The sequence below is a fragment of the Aotus nancymaae genome, unplaced genomic scaffold (genome assembly GCF_030222135.1).
Source record: "Aotus nancymaae isolate 86718 unplaced genomic scaffold, 86718_ANA_hifiasm-v0.15.2.pri h1tg000076l, whole genome shotgun sequence".
In the NCBI taxonomy this organism is placed as follows: domain Eukaryota; kingdom Metazoa; phylum Chordata; class Mammalia; order Primates; family Aotidae; genus Aotus; species Aotus nancymaae.
The window spans coordinates 20,224,461-20,247,330 of record NW_026988491.1 but is presented as its reverse complement, the minus strand read 5'-3'; the positions used below and the strand labels follow the sequence as shown (position 1 = coordinate 20,247,330).

Genomic DNA, 22,870 nt, shown 5'->3' with positions numbered 1-22,870 from the left:
CTTGTGGTGTCTGGGACAAGAATCAGGAGGAGCTAGCCCCTTTGGCTTCTTCTTTTCTGTCTATATAAGTAACAAACTGTCTAAACCTAAAAGTAGATTGTTATATCTTGTGTAATTTTCACTGTCCCAACAGCTGAGGCACAGCCCTGGCCCTGCCTTGGACTGTGTGTGGACCTAAAACATGAAGTCCCAGAAGAAGTGTAGAGAGAACAAGGGCCTGAAAAAAGTATTCAAACAAATAACAACTAAAACTTTCCCAATTTAGCAAAAGACGTAAATCTACTGATTGAAGAAGTTGAGGAAACCCCAAAGAGTAAACCCAAAAAATTCTGTGCCAATACCATAATTAACCTCTGAAAAGACAACGAAACATCTTAAAAGCAATCAGAGAGAAATAATACATTATGTATGAGGGGTGGCAGTGTATTATGTATGGGGGGAGCAATTTAAATGGCAATGACTATCTCATCTGCACAGATGCTCACAAGGCTCACACCAACCTCTGATCTAATGAACTATCTACTGCAGCCACAACAGTCTGATCTGTATACTCCAAAGGTGCCTGGGCATTTCATAACTGTTTATTCGTACACCAAGAATGTTTTTCCTACTCCTCACCCCCTTAAAGAATTCTCTTTGACCTTGAAGGCCCAACTCAAGCCTTACTTCATTCACCTCTTTTACAAGTTCTCTAGATTCTGCTCAAAACTGTTTCTAATTTTGTCAACACGTGTTAAGTTTTAATTTATTGTTCAATTATCACAATGCAAATTTTTACTTAAAACCTCTACAAGGAACGTGATCTGTCAGGATGTCCTAAAGCAATCAAACTTCTAACAAGATACTTACGGCCATTCTGATTCAGGATGCCTTTGGTAAGCATCTATGACATCAATTGCAATATTGAGGTTTTCTTCCAGTTCTTTCATTCTTTCATGATTAAGGGATGTAAACAAAATCATTGAAGAGTAGGCAACAATTTTTTTGTCTGGATGATTTAAGCAAGACCTTCCAAACAAGGAAATGAGATTGTTAGCCCAATTTAGTAACATGACAAAATAAAACACAAAAATAACAGTGATTCCATTAGCAAATTCACTACATACTAATACTTTTAAGGATTTATGGAAGAATTTTACCACTTTAAAATAAGTAGGTTATTTACTGTAAAAATAATAAATATAAACTTAGTCACAATAAAAAGTATCCAAAATATTAAAGTTGAAGTTGACTTAGAACTCAGAAGGCAAAAAGCAAATAACTTAACCATTAGAGAAAAAGATTAAAATGATTACATTTATAAAACACTATAATGTTCATTCTTGTTAGGAAGAAAAAATTCAACAGGTACAAAATGATACCTTAATGACTGCTGGCACTGCTTTAATAGTCCTTGGGAGCAAGATGTCTACAGGAGAGATGGTACAGTGGGGCAAGAAATAGAATTTGGAGTCCAGAGCCTCGCTGTAACTCCTAGCTCCTCTGGCTATCAGCCAGGTGACCTGGGGAAGGTCACTGACACATTGATTGTCAATTATATCATGGGTTACACAAGATGGCAGAATTTTGTTTTCATTTAAATTTCATAATACTCTTCTGAAGGGGGTATTATTCATATATCTCAGATAAAGAATCTGTTAGCTTCACTTGCCCAATAGCACAAAGCCAGCAGCTGACAAAACTGGAATTCAAATTTGGTTACATCTGTCCCATAAATGCATAAAGGGTGAAAGCAAAGAACCTCTCTTAATATGTTTTCTGATATAAAAAATGAAATACAATAACAAAACCTTCTCTATTTCACAGTGTTTTTGTGATGATCAAATGAGATCAACTAAAAGCAATATGTAAGACTTCTCTGACTGTCCTACACTTAAGCCTCTCCCTTATTTTTCTATTACACCCTGGATTTACCCTAATTACCTTAGTTCTTACATCACAACCTACGTGCCTGTTCCTTTATTTCCCCAACCAAAAGAATGATATCTTCAGGAATAATGAATATATAAGTTACCACCATATTCCAATCACCTATCCCAAAACCTGGCAGATATTAGCTGTCCAAAATCGGGTTTTTTTGTTTTTTTGAGACAGAGTCTCACTCTGTCGCCCAGGTTGGAGTACAGTGGCATGATCTCAGCTCACTGCAAACTCCACCTCCAGGGTTCAATCGATTCTCCTGCCTCATCCTCCCAACTAGCTGGGGTTACAGGTGAATGCCACCACACCCAGCTAATTTTTTGTATTTTTTAGTAGAGACAGGGTTTCACCATGTTAGCCAGGATGGTCTCAATCCAATCCAGATAAATGGACTGGTTATCCACATCTGACACTGATAAACGAACTGGTTACCCACTTCTTACACTGATAAACTGATTGTTTATCCATATCTTACAATTCTCCCTATCTTCCAAACATACAGCATTGTGCTGAGCATATAGGTATTCAATATATAAAGAATTTTAATTCACTGCCCACACTTTGATGTTTTATGTTTAATGTTTCTCATAAATTTTAGTGTCCTTAACAATATTACTTACTTTATCCATGACTTTTATTATCTTAAAATTAAACTGACATACAATCAAGGGCTCAAGGGCTCAAATCTTAAGTGTACATACAGCTCAATGAACAAACTTTAGATACGTACACATCCATGTAACCACCACCAAGGTCAAGATGTAGACTAACACTTCCAGGACCCAGGTGTTTCCCTAATGCCCTCTCCCAGCTGGTACCCACCCACCAGGAACAACTACTGTCCTGAACTCCATTACAGTGGGTTAGTTTTTCCTATTTTCGAACTTTATATAAAATGGAAAAATATAACCACAATCTTCCTCAAGTTAGAAAAATCCTTATCAATATACTCACAAAAACAGTTCTGGGAAAGCATGCACCCAAACAATAGACTGGGAATCTTCATTCCGTGAAGCAATGTTGCCTAAAAACTGCAGGCCACAGCGAAAAGCTAAGAATATATAAAAGTTAAAAAAAAAAAAAAAGATAAATGATTAAACACGATGAATAAATAATTACATCTTAAGAAATATTCTCTATGTTATTAAATAGAAAGTTTCTGCTTGCTTCTTTTTTGTTTCTTTTAAAAATTGAGGTCTCTCTCCACAACGTCACTTTGGAAATAACATGAATATGCCGTGGCTGGGCGCCGTGGTTCACACCTGTAATCCCAGCACTTTGGGAGGCGGAGGCAGGTGGATCACTTGAGGACAGGAGTTCGAGACCGGCCTGGCCAATACAGCAAAACCCCATCTCTACTAAAAGTACAAAAAATTACTCAGCCATGAAATTGCTTGAACCCAGGAGGCAGAGGTTGCTGTGGGCCAAGATCATGGCACTGCACTCCAGTCTGGGTGACAGAGTAATATTCCATCTCAAAAAAAAAAATTAATATGCCTTACCAAAACAATATAATCTGCATACAAAATTAATTAACTTATTGGCAGGGTGCAATGGCTTACACCTGTAATCCCAGCACTTTGGGAAGACAAGGGTAGGGGACAGATCACAAGTTCAGGAGTTCGAGATCAGCCTGTCCAACATGGTAAAATCCCATTGCTACTAAAAATACAAAAATCAGCCAGGCATGATGGCGGGCACCTGGAATCCTAGCTATTCAGGAGGCTGAGGCAGAGAGAATTGCTTGAACCTGGGAGGCAGAGGTTGCAGTGAGCTAAGATCAAGCTGTTGCACTCCAGCCTGGGAGACAGACTGAGACTCTGTCTCAAAAAAAAAAGAAATTTCTACTGAATATTTTAGAATATTAACACTCAAATCTGTGTAAAACTTAACATGCAGAAAAGGCCAATAGTATAGGTTGATCTGAAAACCAACTGACCCAAGAAATCATCAGGCACCTAAGATTAATACTCAGGATCAGAACACAATTCTGAAAAGGAAAAGACTTCAAGATGTCCTAGACACAAGAAAAGAAAACTCCAGACAGGTACAAATGACAGTTTACCTTACCAAACAGCTTACCAACTGATCTTTATGTAAATACCACAAATGTTATAAAGACCCTCAAAAATCCCAACATTATTTTTACAGATTAAGAAAGAATAAAGGCCAAAAACAACACCAATAACTCAATTAAAATAACTCATGCTTGTGTTTACAAAAAATTTGATGAGCATAATATATTCGTCACACCACTGCAATTATTCCCTGAAAATAATACTCTAAATATTATTTTGACAATGTAATTACAGTTCTTACCTCAAGTGTGGTAACAAAAAACTGGCACACATACCCTGCTAAAAATCTACCTAGAATAAAGTTCTCACAGAGTCAAAAGAGTATATGCGCTTTGTTAGGAACCAGAATACTTTTTAAAAGATTATTTGTATTAAGTTTGAACTAACACACCATAAAATGTTTTCTAAGTTTCACTGTTGAATCCAAATTTCATTGTTGAATTCCAACTAAAATTCAGACATTTCACTAGCTGACTTTTTCAAGAAGGTGATGAGAAATACTACTTCCTTTCCATTTTCCTTCTTGCCTCAGTAACATCCTTCCGATACTATCTGTCACTAAACACAAACCATCTACTAAACAGTAACACAACTGAAAAATTTGAAAAAGCCTGAATAAATGTAGAGATGCTCCATATTCATGAACTTGAAAACTCTATAGTGTTAAGACAGCAATTCTCCCCAAACTGATCTATAGATTCAGTATGATCCCTAGTATCTCCCAGTATAAAAAACATTTACAACTCCACAAGAAATAGAGACAAACAGCCCAATTAAAAACTGGACAAAGGACTCATGTAGGCATTTCTCCAAAGAATATTTACAAATGGCCAAGAACTACTTGAGCATTTGGAAAATGCAAATCAAAACCACAATGAAGTGCCCCCACTTCACACCCACCAGGATGACTACAATCCTGAAAGAGTCAGTGAGGATGCAAGAAATGGGAACAATCATGATTCAGCTGCTACGGAAAACAGTCTGACAGCTCCTCAAATGTTAAGCACAGAGTTACCATCTGACGCAGCAATTTTATTCCTAGGTATACACCCAAAAGAATTAAAAACAGATAAATAAATACATGTACCAGCATGTTCACAGGGGCATTGATACTCATGACAGCCAAAAGTGGAAACAACCTAAATGTCCAACAAATGATGAATGGAGTATTATTCTCTCATAAACAGGAATGAAGCAATGATACACGCTACAAGGTGGATGAACCTTAAAAACATTATGCTAAGTGAAAGGAGTCAGACACGAAATGTCACATAATTAATTCTATGATTCCATTTATATGAAATATCCAGAGTAGGTAAATCCAGAGACAGAATGCAAAATGGTGGTTGCCAGGGGCTACAGGGAGGCAGAAAGAAAGCAACTGCTCAATGAAAATAGGGTATCCTTTTAGGATGATAAAAATATTTTTAATTAGGTAGAGATGGTAGTTGTACAACAGTGTGAATGTACTAAATGCCATTTGACTGTTTACTTTAAAATGGTTAATGTTATATGAATCTCACATCAATAAAAAATAATTAAACTCATACAAAAGCAACTACCTAAATTAAGAACAATTCTTTTTTTTTTTTTTTTTTTTTTTTTGAGACGGAGTTTCGCTCTTGTTACCCAGGCTGGAGTGCAATGGCGCGATCTCGGCTCACCGCAACCTCCGCCTCCTGGGTTCAGGCAATTCTCCTGCCTCAGCCTCCTGAGTAGCTGGGATTACAGGCACGCGCCACCATGCCCAGCTAATTTTTTTGTATTAGTAGAGACGGGGTTTCACAATGTTGACCAGGATGGTCTCGATCTCTTGACCTCGTGATCCACCCGCCTCGGCCTCCCAAAGTGAGAACAATTCTTAATACACCTAACATGTAACAGGTCTGTAAGAATCTACCCTGACTAGTGAATATGAGTGAATAAACAGTCAAGCCAACAACCAAACAACCCATTTATTCCTCAATGACAAACTGGTTCATAAAAGCAGTTTCAGATATCTGTTCCTTTAAATTTTTTTTTAGGTCATCTACCTGCTTCAGTGAAAATTAATCCTGTGAAGAAAGGATGAAGTAATCTTCTACCATATATTGTAAAAACTAAATAAATCTTTTGAAGCACATTTAGGATAGAGCAGAAAAATGAGATAATGGACTGAGGGGGATATGGAGTCAAAAGAAGGTATTTTTAAATGAAAAATAGGAGAGCATATTATATGCTTATGAAAATGATGGAGTAAAGAGGAAAAAAAGAGGCTGCCTGAGAGCAAGGGGATAATTTCAGGAGAAAAGCTTCTGCGTGGGCAAGCGGTGATGAAATCCAGGACATGTTGGAGGGGCTGGCTCCCCTCTAATAGTTATTTAATCACAGCATTTGGACAGCACTTCCCCTTTGCTTCTTTATTTAGGATGTATCATTCAAAGAGAAGCCTCCTTCTGCCCACCACAGTGCTTCAGCTCTGGAGTGCCACACTGCCTGCCCCATCAGGATTACCAGTTATAAGACACAGTACATTCTGAACTTTCTTACTGAATTACCATACCACACAGAGATCTCAAAATAGCTGCCCTCCCAAGTGACACGGTGAAACACAGACTTTACTGCTAATTTATAATTCCCCAATTTTGAGTACTGATGCTTCCATTTTATTATAAAATGGAACTACAGAAGTTATCTTTAAATATATAGTATCGCAAAAACATTTCACAGCTAAATCCTACATCCTTTCAATTTCTTGAGAATATTTTTAAAATTACTGATGCTTGGAGATGTATTGTGTGTGTAAATTCCTAAATGATGTAATTCATTTTAATTACCATTTCCCAAAGGAAGGCTTCAAAATCAAATAGCGAGATCCAAAAATTTTTAGCAAATTGAGTTTAAAATGAAAACATTAAGAAATCACAGAAATCAAACCAAGTCAGGCAGTGCCTCTAACATGCTAATTTAGCCTATTTCACCTGTGAAAAAAGACCATCACCTCTAGTTCTTATCTATCTACCAAGAGAAGCACACATATTAACATTAATAGGAATATGCCTCATGTTACATGCAAAGTACAGGCATTAAAATTGTATACAAAACAAATTGTAAGTCAAATCATATTTTAAATTAAACGCGATTTATCATTTAAAGGATATATTCATTGACTTATAAGGTAAAGTTATTACTACAGCAACAACAAAATTTAACATATAATCTAGTACATCTAACTTATCCACCTGGAAATTTACATTAAAATTTTATTTATGTATTCATTTATTTATTTGAGACAGGGTCTTGCTCTTGTCGCCCAGGCTGGAGTGCAATGGCATGATCTCGGGTCACTGCAACCTCTGCCTCCTGGGTTCAAGCAATTCTTCTGCCTCAGCCTCCCGAGTAGCTGGGATTCCAAGCATGCAACACCAACCCCAGCTAATTTTTGTATTTGTAGTAGAGAAGGGGTTTCACCATGTTGACCAGGCTGGTCTACAACTCCTGATCTCAAGTGATCTGCCCACCTTGGCCTTACAAAGTGCTGGGATTACAGGCATGAGCCACCACGCCTGGCCTTTGTATATTTTTAGAGACAGGGTTTCACCAGGCTGCCCAGGCTGGTCTTGCACCTCTGAACTCAAGCAATCTGCCCAACTTGGCCTCTCAAAGTGCTAGGATTACAGGCGTGAGCCACAACACCCAGCCTACATTAAGATTTTATTATCAGGTAGAAACCCCGAAGAGAGAGATCCAAGATGGCTGATCACTAGCAGCTCGGGCTCCTAGCTCCCAGTGAAAGCGCAGAGAATGAGAGGACGCCACACTTTCAGACGAATATTTGTTGCACACGGACCAGGAGATTCCCAGCAGAGGAGCCCCATGGGTCGCCAGGGCAACTCTTGTGGCCGGCGCGGCGGTTTTGCTGGTGCCTTAGCGCGCCAGTTTTTGGTGCAGAGTCCGGAGATTCCCGGGCAGAAAAGCACCATCAATCTTAACACCGCTATTTTGGCCGGCGCAGTGGACTGCTCAGATTTCGGCGCTGGGAATCAAAAGTTGGACGTCTGCTCAGAGACCTAGTTAGAAAGTCGGTAATTACAAAGACAACAGACGGATAAATATATAATGAAGGGAAGAAATCAGCCTAAAAAGGCAGAGAATACTCAAAATCAGAATGCCTCTCCCTCTACAGGGGATCGCAATTCCTCATCAGTAACGGAACAAGGCTTAATAGATTACGAGTGTGTTCCAATAACAGAAGCAGGTTTCAAAACGTGGGTGATAAGAAACTTCTGTGAATTAAAAGAACTTGTTCTAACCCAATGCAAAGAAACTAAGAACCTTGAAAAAAGGTTTGATGAAATGTTAATGAGAATGGACAATTTAGAGAGGAATATAAGTGAATTGATGGAGCTGAAAAACACAACACGAGAACTTCGCGAAGCATGCACAAGTTTAAACAGTCGAATTGATCAAGTAGAAGAAAGGATATCAGAAGTCGAGAACCAGCTCAGTGAAATGAAACGAGAAGACAAGATTGGAGAAAAAAGGATGAAAAGGAATGAGCAAAGTCTCCAGGAAATATGGGACTATGTGAAACGACCTAATTTACGTTTGATAGGTGTACCTGAATGTGATGAAGAGAATGAATCCAAGTTGGAAAATACTCTTCAGTATATCATTCAGGAAAACTTCCCCAACCTAGCAAGGCAGAGTAATATTCAACTCCAGGTAATACAGAGAATACCACAAAGATATTCTTTAAGAAGACCAACCCCAAGGCACATAATTGCCAGATTTATTAGGGTTGAAATGAAGGAGAAAATACTAAGGGCAGCCAGAGAGAAAGGTCAGGTTACCCATAAAGGGAAACCTATCAGACTTACAGCAGATCTCTCAGCAGAAACCCTACAAGCCAGAAAAGAGTGGGGACCAATATTTAACATCCTTAAAGAAAAGAACTTTCAACCCAGAATTTCCTATCCAGCCAAACTAAGCTTTATAATCGAAGGAAAAATTAAATCCTTTGCGAACAAACAAGTACTTAGAGAGTTCACCACCACCAGGCCTGCTTTACAAGAGTTTCTGAAAGAAGCACTATACATATAAAGGAACAACCAATATCAGCCTTTCCAAAAATATATCAAAAAGAAAAGAACATTAACACAACGAAAAATTTACACTAACTAATGGGCAAAACAGCCAGCTAGCATCAAATGCCAGTATTAAAGTTATATATATTCTAATTGGATAAAAAGCCAAAACCCATTGGTATGCTGCATCCAGACCCATCTCACATGCAACGATACACAAAGACTCAAAACAAAGAGAAGGAGGAAGATTTATCAACCAATCAGAGAGTAAAAATAAACAAATAAAAAGCAGGAGATGCAATTCTCGCCTCTGATAAAGTAGACTTTAAAGCAACAAAGAGCAAAAGAGGCAAAGAAGGACATTACATAATGGCAAAAGGATCAATGTAACAAGAAGAGCTAACAATTTTATAGATTAACGAGACAGAAAATTCACAAGGACATCCAGGACTTGAACTCAGACCCGGAACAAGTAAACTTAATAAACATTTATAGAACTCTCCACTTCAAATACATAAAACATACATTACCACCTCACACCTATTCCATAAGTGACTACATAATTGGAAGTAAATCACTCCTCGGTAATCGCATAGCATTTCATAGGTTTAAATGAAATATTGGTTGGCTGCTCGTTTGTTATTTTCTTCCCTTATTCCTTCCTGTTTACATCAAGTATAATTATTGGCATAAAAGAGGTTTTCAATACCCATTACTAAACTGCATTCTAGCCTGGGCAAGAAAGCAATACTCCCATTCTCTCTCTCTCTTTCTCTTCCTTTTTCCTCCTCTTCTTTATTCTTTTTCTTTCTTTCTTTCAAAAAAAAAAAAAAGATTTTATTATCAAATAATTTAGGTTTACCCATAGAGTATTTCAATTCCTGGGACAAAGAGATCATACATTAAAAATCTATGTTTTTTCAAAACATTATGTTAAGATAATAACCCCCGTTCAATGGAAAGGTGTTGATGCTAGAAGAACAAAGACCAAAACCATTCTACCAATGAGTCTAAAGAAAAGCTTGGTGTTTCTCTTAATCCCAAGTCAACAACCATTAACAATCAGAGCCAAGTTCCCTTTTCATCACACTAGATACTTGACTTAGACACTTAACATGTGGCTCCCCTCAACGGAATGTGAACTGTCTAAGGGCAGAGATTTTTTTTGGCAGTTTTGGTCACTGTTTGGCTCACATCCAAAACCTAGACTAGGGCCTGGGCCTGCCACATTCATAAATATAAAAGATGGCGTATTAGTCTTACCACAGACTGGGCAGCTTAAACAACAGACATTTATTTGTATACAGTTGTAGCTGGAGGTCCGACATCAAGGTGTCAACAGGGCTGATTTCTTCTGAGGTGTCTCTCCTTGGCCTGTAGATGGTCGTCTTCTCCCTGTGTCTTCACATGATCTTTACTCTGTGCATGGCCATGTCCTGATTTCCTCTTCCTATAAGGACACTAGTCATATACCCTCATTTTACCTTAATTACCTCTTTAAAGATCCTACCTCCAAAAACAATCACATTCTGGGTACTGGGGGTTAGGACCATGTTATGATCTGAGTATCTGTGCCCCTCTAAAATTCATATGCTGAAATCTAATCCCCAACATGCTAGTATAAGATGGGGCCTTTGGGAAGTGACTAGGTCATGATGGTGGAGCCCTTGTGAACGGGATTAGTGCCCTTATAAAAGGGGCCCAAGGAGCTTGTTTGTGCCTTCTGCCTTCCACCTTCCACCACAGGAGAACAAAGCAAGAGGCACCAATCTAGGAAGAAGAGAGCAGCCCCCACAAGACACCCAATCTGCTAGTACCCTAATCTTGGACTTTCCAGCCTCCGGAACTGTGAGCAATAAATTTCTGTTGTTTATAAACTCCCCAGCCTAAGGCATTTTGTTATAGCAACCAGAACAGACAGATTTTAACATACAAATGTGGGAGGAACAAAATTCAGCCATTCAGGAACGGAATTTGCTACAACTTTATAATTCTTTAATATTAAAGTTTCCCGATCTCATGAAATAGAGAACATGTGCTTTAATGAACGCTGTTAATACTCAAAGTACCGGTTTTGAATCCTTTATAAAGATATAAATAATCCATGAATTATATTGCATGCTACCTGTCAATAGAGATTCCTGTTCCACTCGCAGTTCACGAAACAGAAGAATCAAATCAACAGCAACACCAATCGTATCCAAGTTCCTATATCAGGTTTTTAAAAAAAGACAAAATTAGACATGTTCACTCATTCATATATTGTCTATGGCTGTTTTTGCACTATACTGGGAGAGCTGAGAAATCTGACAGAGATTACAAAGCCTAAATTATTTATTATCTGGCTCCTTACAGGAAAAGTACAGCAATCCTATCAGCACGGGTTATATCTATGTGCAGAGCCAACTGCCTTCAACAGTTTTCTTTAAGTACTTCCTGAAGTTTCCTATGACTCAGATTCTTTGCTTTATTGTATTATGCCCCATTCCATGCATTCTTGGCAAAAACAATCCCAGTCCACACAAAGTGCAAAAGATGCAGAAAGATCTAGGCCTTAATAGCATCACACCTTTTGATTAACTCTTTAACAACTTAAAATAAAACATCAGAAAAATATGTACTTGTCGCAGTCTGACTGGCTCAGAAATACTGGCCTTAGTTAAGCTTGTCCACAAAGTCTTTACTAGAATCTTTGTTGTATTTCTTTTTTTTTTTTTTTTTGAGATGAAGTCTCACTCTGTTGCCCAGGCTAGAGTGCAGTGGCAAGATCTTGGTTCACTGCAACCTCCGCCTCCCGGGTTCAAGTGATTCTTGTGCCTCAGCCTCCTGAGTAGCTTGGATTACAGGTGTGCACCACCATGCCCAGCTAATTTTTGTGTTTTTAGTAGAGACGGGGTTTCACCATGTTCATCAGGCTGGTCTTGAACTCCTGACCTTGTGATCCACCCACCTCGGCCTCCCAAAGTGCTGGGATTATAGGTGTGAGCCACCGCACCCGGCCTCTGTGTTGTATTTCTAACTAGAAAATTACGTTCCGAAAACTGCTGCCCTAAATGGTTGAAATTTTCCTTTAAAAATCAATAGTGAATAATAACACAATCCTAGAAGGGAAGAGGCAGAAAAACTAACACCCTTAAATGTTCATTTTCATTTCAGCCCAACCATAAGTTGCATGCAATAAGAAGATATTATCACAAACAACATAGCCATTGCTTTGCTGGCCCTACCAAAAGATCACTGATAACTTATTTGCCATAGTATTTATTTTTGTAATGTTTAAATTTTTATAGTTTGCACATATTACTCAAAACCGAAAATAAAAATTGACTGCCTTGAAAGAAAGTAGTATTAACATAAACTTGTATTATATATTCATTCCTAAGGCAGAGGCAGAAACATTTAATGTTTACTGAGCACACTATGTGCACTTAACATTTACTGAGCACACTATGTGCATTAGGCATTTACATAAGTAATCTCATTTGCATCCCATAACCAGCCTGTTTGGAAGACATTGCTCACCCAGTTTTACAGAGTAGAAAACTGATATTCAGGAAGACCAAGTCACCTGTCCAGGGTCACATGGCCATGTAAGGATGGAGCAGTCATCCACAACAGGACCAGTGTGTAAGGCTCAGGACAGCAAGTGCAGACTGCTTTTGAGCTTAAGCTCAGGACAGTAAGTGCAGACTGCTTTTGAGCTTAAGCTTTAGAGTCAGATGTCTGGATATGGAGAGAATGTTCCCAGTCTCTCTCACTTAACAAGTGACTCTCAGACAAGTTATTTAACCTCTCCAAGTCGCAGTTTTTTCTTTTGTAAAAATGGAAAAATTTCTTGAGTTTGTTCTAAGAATTAAAGAAGATACTACAGGTAAAGCACTTGAGACAAAGCCCGATGCCAAAGGCAGGCTCACCAAACGCTTGCTCCCTTCCCCACCAAGGTTAGCCAGGCACAAAGGTATACCTGACAGCCACAGTCCAAAGTTACTTCTAAGGCTCTCCTTTCCCTCTCCATCACACTACAGCATCTCCTGACTGGAAAAGGACAGAAGAAACTAGCCTTCTGGTCAAATGCTTCTAGCTTATAACTAGTTACATTTTAGAATGCTGACTATTACTATCAAGATTATTATTGTTTCTATCCATGTATCTGCAAATGGATGGCCAGTCTGGTTCAGTACTGAAGTTACATGACTCACTTTTTACCCCCTCTCGTTTGATCTTAAAAATCTCATTAATCATATCAAAGCCTCGGGTATATGTGTCTAAACGAAGGGAGTCCCTCAAATGGCTTCTGGACCAGCCCAATCTCACCCGTCACAGCGGTGACAGGGAAGCCTGGAGGCTCTGTCCACATTCAATTCCAGGAAAGAAAGTGAGCATCCTGTTTGTGGCTTCTGACTTCAAGTAAAAATTTTTAATAAAAGGCAGATTCCATAAAATCAAACAAGAAAGATTCTGGGTTCTGGGAGGAGAGAGCAACATGTAAAAGCAAAGAACAGCACTGGACAGCTTGCCTGCTCATGTTTTAACTACTTTTAAAAATGTGCACATCATAAAATAAGAGGAAGCATAGCTTGGAACTTTACACGATCTTTAGGAAAGACAAGTCATGCTGTACATTTACAAAATATGCTTCTTGTTCAAAGACAAGAGGAACAAATTAAAACATTGAAAGTAATTAAAATATTTACAACGTGAGGTCAACGACTGCATGTAAACTTAAGCAAGTAAAATCTAGGAACAAGGACTCAAAATCAGCTTCAAAACACTATAAAGAACCAAATACCTCAAAACATAAATACAAATAAGAAATGTAGCCCCTACTGTTAAACAGACTCTATTACATGTTGTCCCATTATATATTAGTTGAAAAGACTCCAATGGCAGGACCTGCAGCGGACTTCTTCCTGCTAGACATAGTGGACTTTAAGTTTCTTTTTAAAAAAATCAGTATGTTAGATGTTCACTTCTTTGTTTTCTGTTTTAAAGTTTAACTTCCTTGTAGTTTTAATAAACAACTTTTTCTACTAGTTTTAATCAGTAGTTTACATCTGTCCTCTTGTTTCCTGCAGATGTAAAGGACAATCCTGCAATAACAGTGTTTGATACTAAAATATCAAAACAACAACTTCTTTTTTTATTGTTGTTTTTTTTCCCCGAGACAGAGTCTCACAATGTGGTCCAGGCTGCAGCAATGGCATAATCTCAGCTTACAGCAACCTCTGCCTCTCTCGGGCTCAAGCAATTCTCCCATCTCAGCCTCCTGAGTAGCTGGAACTACAGATGCATGCCACCATGTCCGGCTAATTTTTTGTGGTTTTTGTTTTTGTAGAGACAGGGTCTTGCCATACTGCCCACACTGATCTTGATCTCCTAGACTCAAGCAGTCCTCCTGCCTCAGCCTCCCAAAATGCTGGGATTATAGGCATGAGCCACCTTGCCCAGCCCAAACAACTTCTAACAGATAAGCCAAATAACAGAACCAGCATGTACATATACAAAGAAACAGAATCAAAGGTACATGTGTAACTACAAGGAATACTACCTGATTGAATTTTGGTTCACAGAACACTCTATGCAAGCATTTCGAAGACACCTGAAGCATTCTGTTATTAACTGCAGGCTGGAAGCCAGATTTTCTGCTTGGGATGGATCTCTGCAGGCAAGCTCAACAGCATGAGAGGATTTCTTTAGGATATCCAGAACTCTTTGGAAGATAGTCCTGGGTGCTGTTTCTCTGAAAAAGGATAAAATTGTTATAAACCAGAAAAAAGACTATAATTTCCAAATGTCCTGTTCAGAAAACTGCTTTGATCTACTATTGCGGGGAGAGGGACTAGGCTTATCTGATCTAGCTTCTTAACTTAGAACACCAAATAAAAGATCTGCATATATTGAGCACTTACTACGCATCCAGGCACTGTTCTTGTCCCTTTTCATGTATTTTCTCATTTGGTCTTTGCAACAGCCTATGAAGCCAACACCATTCTCTCCATGTTACAGAAAAGGTAAGTGAAGTAGAGATGGTAAGTAACGTGCCCAAATCATCAGCCGATAACTGGCAGAGCCACAAAGCTAACTGAGGCACTCTGGCCTGCAGTGTCATGTCACTACCCATGACAACTCAAATCCCAGTTCCGGTGACTGCTCGTGCTTATGGATCTGCCCTTAATCAGAACACAGTACCTATACTTAATGTTCTAGACAGAGAATATAGCCTGGTCCTCTGTCACCCAATATGTACCTAAGTTCAGTTGTAAGACAATATTCCTACAGGACAAGGATACTATCTACTCTGGAGACACTGTGAGGCTGACAACACACACACCTGACTTCTACAGTCAGCGACACAGATGGGAGAGAAAGGAGGGAGGGAAAGAGGGAGGGAGAGAGAATGTAAAGTGTGCCCGTTCTTCCACCAAGAATGTATGCCCAGGGAGAAAGAGGAGCCCGTGGCTGTTCCCTCTGGGCATCTTAGTCTCTGCATGCCTCTCATGCCAGGAGTACTGCCTACACTGGCTATCATTCCAGAGCTCTGAAGATAAGAATTTTTTTGTGCAACATGGCACCTAAATGCAAGCCAACTTCCTCATTCCATAAATCCCCTAAAGAAACAGCAATCTGTTTTAATGTTAGAAGGAAAATTGCTACACTGGACAATTTAAGTGTATCTCGCAAATGATTTGGATCATACGAATTTTCTGCTTTTGCTCTTGCTGTAGAATCACCGTGCTGTTTCTCTGAAAAAGGTATTTCGCCCTTGGACTGAGCCAGACCAGCAGGGAGCCACATGTTCATTTAGAACTCGGACACTGAGCTGCCCAGATTACAGAGCTGCTCAGTTGCTGCAGGAGACACCTATGGAGGCCCCTTCTCTGGGGCCAGAGGAAATACTTCTCTCCCTGAACTTCAGTACCACGACTTCTTATACACCAAGTGATGTGGGTTTTTATCTTACAAATAGACAATAGAATTCACATTATTCATTAAGTTTTCTCTCTGTCCGGGCCTTTCTTAAGTCTGGAGTCAAATTTATGACCATGTATAACAACAATATGAATCCTTACTTTTTCTGTCTGGTTTTTCCACTCTCCCTAATTTCCTCCCTTATCTTTTTCTCATTGTATTTATTTTTTAAGGCATCTTAAATTCGGTTTTGGAAAGAGGCAGAGTATAAATTAATTAAAAACTGGGAAACCACACATAAAATAATTTGTCTATGTCTCCCCTAGTCAGCCCTCTGAGTGTAGATGATGAAATTTTGACTCAGCGTCTCAACAACTGAGTGATGTGACCAAATTAAAAAATAAAAATTCAAGGGCACAGCACTAATCTTGCCTAAATAAACTGTATGAAACAAGTATATAAGCCATTTTTAGTGACAATATTGTCACTAAAGAATATTTAGTGACCAAAGAAGAAGAATATTCACTAACCCTCTTTTTTTTTTTTTTTTTTGAGATGGAGTCTTGCTCTGTTGCCAGGCTGGAGTACAATGGCGCAATCTCAGCTCACTGCAACCTCCACCTCCCAAGTTTAAGCAATTCTCCTGCCTCAGCCTCCCAAGTAGCTGGGACTACAAGTGCATGCCACCACCGCCAACTAATTTTTTTTGTATTTTTAGTAGAGATGGGGTTTCATCCTGTTGGTCAGGATGGTCTTGATCTCTTGACCTCAGGATTTGCCGGCCTTGGCCTCCCAAAGTGCTGGGATTACAAGCATGAGCCACCACACCCAGCCAAGTCACTAACACTCTTAAGGTAGCTTTAAAAAGTACTAAATACATTGTAGACACTAATAAGCTAAGAAAATACCCAGGAGTTTAAAACATTGTGAAGAATGCTAAGGCTGATCACAATTTCTAGGACAAAGAACAAATCTAATCACCTCTATCTGCCCCATCTGCATGAAGTTTTGAACCCATGTATTAATTTTGTAGTCAAATAAAAGCAGAGCTCTGCAATTGAATAAACTGCAATAACGCCTCTCTTTTCCTACTAAGATGACTAAGAAAAGTGTATTCACAGCTGTAGTAAAGCAGTGAGAATTCTTTCTTTCATCTGATCCTCTGCCATCTGCCTCTCACATGGGCACCACCTTTCCCCTGGGAGTGGTCTTCCCTGAAGTCATTCCTTGCGATCTTAATGTCTGCTTCACTCAAAATTGGTACCTTGCACAGCAAAAGCTTTGGAATCAAACTATGGTGCAGACTAAACAAGACAGAAGAAAAGCAATATTCTTAAAGAAAACTGGAAAAATGATATCCCGACCACAGAATAAATACTAAGTTTATGAATTATGTTGTGAATAATTCCCAATGCTATGCGTGAATTTGTTATATATGCATCATGCCTTTATAATTTTAACCAAATGAAAAGCATTTAACTGAGCTAAGGCCAACCAAAAGATTCCTGAAATCCAAATAACTATTAATAGCGACTAAAGAGTAATCATGACAGCATCCATCTGGCACACAATAATTCATGTCTGTGGTATAAAGGAAAACTAATGTGGGGTTGTGATCACTGTCATATGCTCTCCCTAGGTTGTACACCATGGATTCCTGAAAACTCCGATACCGCCAATCTTTGGTCTTTGCTCAAACACATCCCACCAGCAGAAGAAAGTCCTCTCTAAATCTCCCAATTCTCTGCCTGGGAGAAACTTGCATCTCCTTTTAAACCTTTGGAAAACTCACAGGCCTGGTGAAACTCCTCCTCTTTTCCAGACAAAGAGACTCCCTCTATGCCTCCCTGGAGTTCTGTTCATAAGACTGGAATAACTTGTCCATATCAGATAATATTTACTTATCCTATCTCCCCAGCTAGATTGTAAGTCCTTGAAAAATAGAGACTATCTTTTATTCTTTTCTCTATCTTTAGGGCCCAGAACTGGCACCCACTAATTGACTTTGTTCAAGTTTTAAACAGTGAGGAGACTGTTCGCACACTCAGTGGCCCCTGACTGCATCACCACCTTGCTAATCCAAGCACTTACCGAGCCTGTGCTCAGACCCAGGCATCAGGCCTGACATGAGCAGTGAGATCAGTGCTCTTTGAGTCAGCAACTGAAAGAAGGGAAAACTGAGGCATCCACTCAACTCTCCCTTTCCCATTAAGAAATCCATATAACCTCAACTCGGAAACTAGATGTGAATATTATGTAGATATTTTATGATTGCTATTAAGCAAATATTGAATTTCTCCTTCCCCTTTAAATGATACAGTGGTTGCAGGTCTGGGAGGAGTTGTAACCCAATTAACTGTATTTTAATAATATCTTAAGAACAAAGAACATGTTTTAGATGTCTGTTTCCTTTTATAAAAGATGGCAGTAAAAACTGTTCCTTTAGAGTCATACAATAAATAGCTATAGCTTCTATTTACCACAAACACATTAACAACTTTCAGTAGATGAGGACAAACAGCTTTTATTCAATAACAGTAAATACTATGAAAGCATTTAACTCTTCTATACATTTTTACCTTCTCTACAGCCTTGAAAGAAAACTATTTGCCATTACAGATCCGTAGTAGTCCTAATGTCTTGTCTGTAAAAATCTGTGTTCACTGTAAGGCAATGCAGTTAAATATGCGTAATGACTAACAACAATGAAATAGTAAAGACCAATACTCCGGTATCACAAATGTTATTAATAATAACTGCTGTCATTTCTGCTTTAACCAAACTAACAAAAAATAATCGCAGAGACTTTAAAAAGCTTAGCTACTTCATTCACAGAAGACAGAAAGTACTTACAAGGACAATTAAAATTCAACCGTTAGACATTCCTATTAGAAAGGAATGCATACCCTGAAGACAATGTATAGATGAAATGTTACATTACAGAACCAAAAAAAATCCTTTGAATTATACAAGAGATAGAATTTCATTTCCTTCAAGTCTGAACAGATCTGTAGGGTTTAATCTTGGCAAGTCCTATTTGAGAAAAATTAAAAGAAAACTACCTGTGATTCTATGTAACGGGTTAGATAGGTCTAATATACTGTATGTATACACATTTTACAGTTAAATTATCAGGTGGGACCTCCTACTGAAAAAGAAAGCTACATGCTACTCATTGTAATGCCACAACTAAGATCTTCCTACTTGTTAAAAGATTTATTCTAATACCTTAGATTTACTTAAAAATTGGCATATGTGGTTTAGAGTAGTTTAACAAATGCCAGTGAGAAAAACTATTAAAATACACACAAGTTCAGAGATTAAAATAACAATCACTGGTTGTTACTTAAAACCATAAATCTTGTTGATTTGACTGGACAGGACTGAACAAAAACAGAAAATAAAAACATTTTTATCTCCTGCCACAAACAGCCTAGGGCGACATTTTGGAATCTGCACAGAACGCAAACTTCTTCTTAGACTCTTCTCTCCTCTTCTGTCACATCTAGGATTCTGAAGCGGTTCCTGACAACCCAGATCAATCCATTTTGCAGGGTCACAAACTTACTCTGTAAAGGGTCATAGAGTGAATATTTCAAGCTTTGATGGCCAAACAGCCTCTGTCACACTCTCAATCCCTGGTGCACAAAAGCAGCCACAGGTACCACCTAAACGAGTGAACATGGCTGGGCTCTAACGAAACTCTGTTGGTGGAAACCAAAATTTAAAATTCATATAATTGTCATGTGTCATGGAATTTTATTATCTCCCCAACCATTTAAAACTGTAAAAAACCATTCTTAACTCCCCATGGGTCATAAAAAAAACAAGTAGTGGGCCAGATCTGGCCATAGTTTGGCAACCCCTGCTTTAAAGGGTTTCAAACATACCAGTCCTCTCCCCACTCCCCAAAAACCACATGCTTCCTCTTTCCCACTGTCCTCATCACATTCAAAATCCATCTCTCATCAGAACAAATGCACTGTGTTAAATGAAAGGAACTAAGAAGGCCAGGCGCAGTGGTTCATGCCTATAATCCCAGTGCTTTGGGAGGCAGAAGCCAGGAGTTCAAGACCTGCCTAACATAGCAAGACCCCATCTCTACAAAAAAAACTTGTTTTAATTAGCTGAGCTTAGTGGTCTGTGCCTCATAGTCCCAGCTACTTGAGAGCCTGACACAGGAGGATTGCTTGAATCCACAAGTTCAAGGCTATAGTGAGCTACAATCACAACACTGCACTCTGGCATGGGTGACAGAGCGAGACCTTGTCTCTAAAAATACAGGAAAAGAAAGAAAGAGAAGCTAAGAAAAGGTGAAATTAGCTCAGAGACAGAAAATCAACCATTGGAATAGAATAGAGCATCCAGGGACAGAAGTGTGCATACGTGGTAACTTGATACATGGCATTTATCAATAGCATTCAAGACCTCCTGGGGAAGATGGACTGTGTTCTAAGAGGTGCTGTAACAACTGTTAATCTACAAGGAAAAAAACTGAATTGGATCTTTACTTACAACTACCCAGAAAGTAACACCAGATGGATTTAGGAATATATGGAAGACAAAATTGCAAGCCTTTGGAAGAAAATACATGGAGAATGTCTTTATATTCTTAGAGAAAGATGCTGTATATAAGACATTTTTTAACCCTATTTTTTTTTTTTCCCTAACCACTAGACCACCAGGGATAAACTATTTTAAAAGTATTACTTATGCACAGATCCAAAGGTGAGGGAGCCAACTATGCATCTTCCTGGGAGAAGAGCTTGGACTAGAGGCAAAAGCCTACACAGCACGCCACAGGGAGGTCAGGGCTGGCCTGGATGAACCCCAGTGAGAGAACAAAAGAGAAGTGCCACTCAGAGAAAGAAGACGGAGCCCCCCAGCACAGGCAAAGGAGGCCGTGGAAGGACGCTGGCTTTTAGCCTGGTGTGAAACCATGGAAGGTTCTTTTTCTCACTTTTTGAGACAGTCTTGCTCTGTAGCCCAGGATGGAGTACAGTGGCAGGATCTCGGCTCACTGCAACCTCTGCCTCCTAGGTTCAAGCAATTCTCCTGCCTCAGCCTCCCAAGTAGCTGAGATTACAGGCACCCACCACCATGCCCAGCAAATTTTTGTATTTTTAGTAGAGATGGGTTTTTACCATAGTGGTCAGGCTGCTTTCAAACTCCTACCCTCAAGGGATCAGCCTGCCTCGGCCTCCTAAAGTGCTGGGATTACAGGTCTGAATAGAAGGGTGACAGCATCTGACTTACATGTTAAAAGGATCCCTTTGGCTGCTCCGTAAAGAATCAATCTTAAAGAGAAAAGAGAAAACAGCAGGAGACCAGTTAGGAGGCTGTTTTTAGAGCAGAGGGAAAGCAGCAGGTATGGTAAATAGAAATCAGATTCTGGATATTCTAAAGATAGAGCCAATTCTATCTTCACGCTGAATTCTTACGAGGGGTGTCTAAAAAAGGGGAGTGAAGGATGACCCCAAAACTTCAGCCTGAGACATAAATTGAAAGATGTATTGATTGTTTACAGAAACAAAGCCTAATCTGAGGATATCCGGTGGATGAGAGGATTAGGAGAAATACAAGTAGAACGTGAAGTAGTCAGGTGAATAAACAAGCCTAGCATTTAGGAGAAAAGTCTCGCTAAACCAGGGACGGTGGCTCATGCCTATAATCCCAGCACTTTGGGAGGCCAAGGCAGGAGGATCACTTGAGCCCAGAAGTTCAAGACCAGCCTGGGCAACACGGTAAGACCCCGTCTCTACAAAAAAATTTTAAAAATTAGTCAAGTGTGGTGCTGCGCGCCTGTAGTTCCAGCTGCAAGGGTGGCTGGGGCAGGAGAACTGCTTGAGCCTAGGAGGTCAAGGCTGTAGTGGGTGATGATCATGCCACTGCACTCCAGCCTGGGTGACAGAGCAAGACCTTGTCTCAAAAAAAAAAAAAAAAAAAAAAAGTCCAGCTAGAGAAAAATGTTAGTCACCAGCAAACTAAGTTACTAGAACCACAAGACTGAGTGAGAATACTGTGAGAGTAAATACAGGCAGAAAAGAGAAGAGGCCTGAGGACGGAGTTCTGAGATCTGGGAAGGATTATCACTCAGGGAAATGGAGGGAGACATTTTTCTTAGGATGGGAAAAATTAACAGCAGATCTATAAACTGATGAGTGCAATCCCATAGAAAGGGTAAAACTGATGATTTTTTAAAAGGAGGAGAAAAGAAGACTGCTAGAGCTGGGTGCAAAAGCGAGTGGAATTCAGTGCAAACCTATGGGGAACGTACATTCAGAGCAAGACCGCTCATCCACAGGAACAGAAGCAAAGGCAGATGATAGCACAGATACAAGCAGGTGGGCAGAGAGGGTGACAAGAGTTCCTGGAAATTATCTTCCAATTGCTCCTATTTTCTCAGTAAATAGAAAGCTGAGAGTGAGGGTGAGAGGGGATGGAGGTTTGAAGAGAACAGGGCATGAAATACCTGACTAGGTAGGCAAGAGAGTTAAGGGACTAGGGAAAACAGCAGGACGGACAGGTCGCAGTAAGGGCCACCTTAGTGATGAGCAATTTAAAGTGAGACAGTCTGCGTGGCTGTACGCTTTTCTCTAGCTTTCTTCAGCTATTTGGGTACTGGCACGAGGGAAACAGCAAGTTGGATTTAAGCAGAGCTGGAGTTTTACCAGGCAAGCATAACAACGTTTAGAGAGGAGGCAGGGGAGTTGAGGATGTACACAAGAAAATGCTCTCATTACTCATCCATGGATCTAAGCCAGATCAAGACAGCAATGTGAACATGAAGAAGGGAATAAAGAACAAAAGGGGTAGTAAATAGGAAGCAGGGTCAAAAGACTGTAGGTCCTGGTGAGGTTAAAGACTTGATGGAGCCAGCCAGGCGCGGTGGCTCAC

The 22,870-nt window shown here is 39.4% G+C and overlaps 1 protein-coding gene across 1 annotated transcript in view; it reads right to left on the bottom strand.

The window, feature by feature from the left end:
* ATXN10 (ataxin 10) overlaps positions 1-22,870 on the bottom strand; it is a 169,308-nt gene that overhangs the window by 137,790 nt on the left and 8,648 nt on the right. The window contains exons 2-5 of the mRNA XM_012449460.2: positions 14,613-14,804; positions 11,190-11,272; positions 2,875-2,971; positions 850-1,008 (exon numbers count right to left, since the gene is read on the bottom strand). Coding sequence (XP_012304883.1) covers positions 850-1,008; positions 2,875-2,971; positions 11,190-11,272; positions 14,613-14,804 — 531 coding nt within the window. The remainder of the gene's footprint in view (positions 1-849; positions 1,009-2,874; positions 2,972-11,189; positions 11,273-14,612; positions 14,805-22,870) is intronic.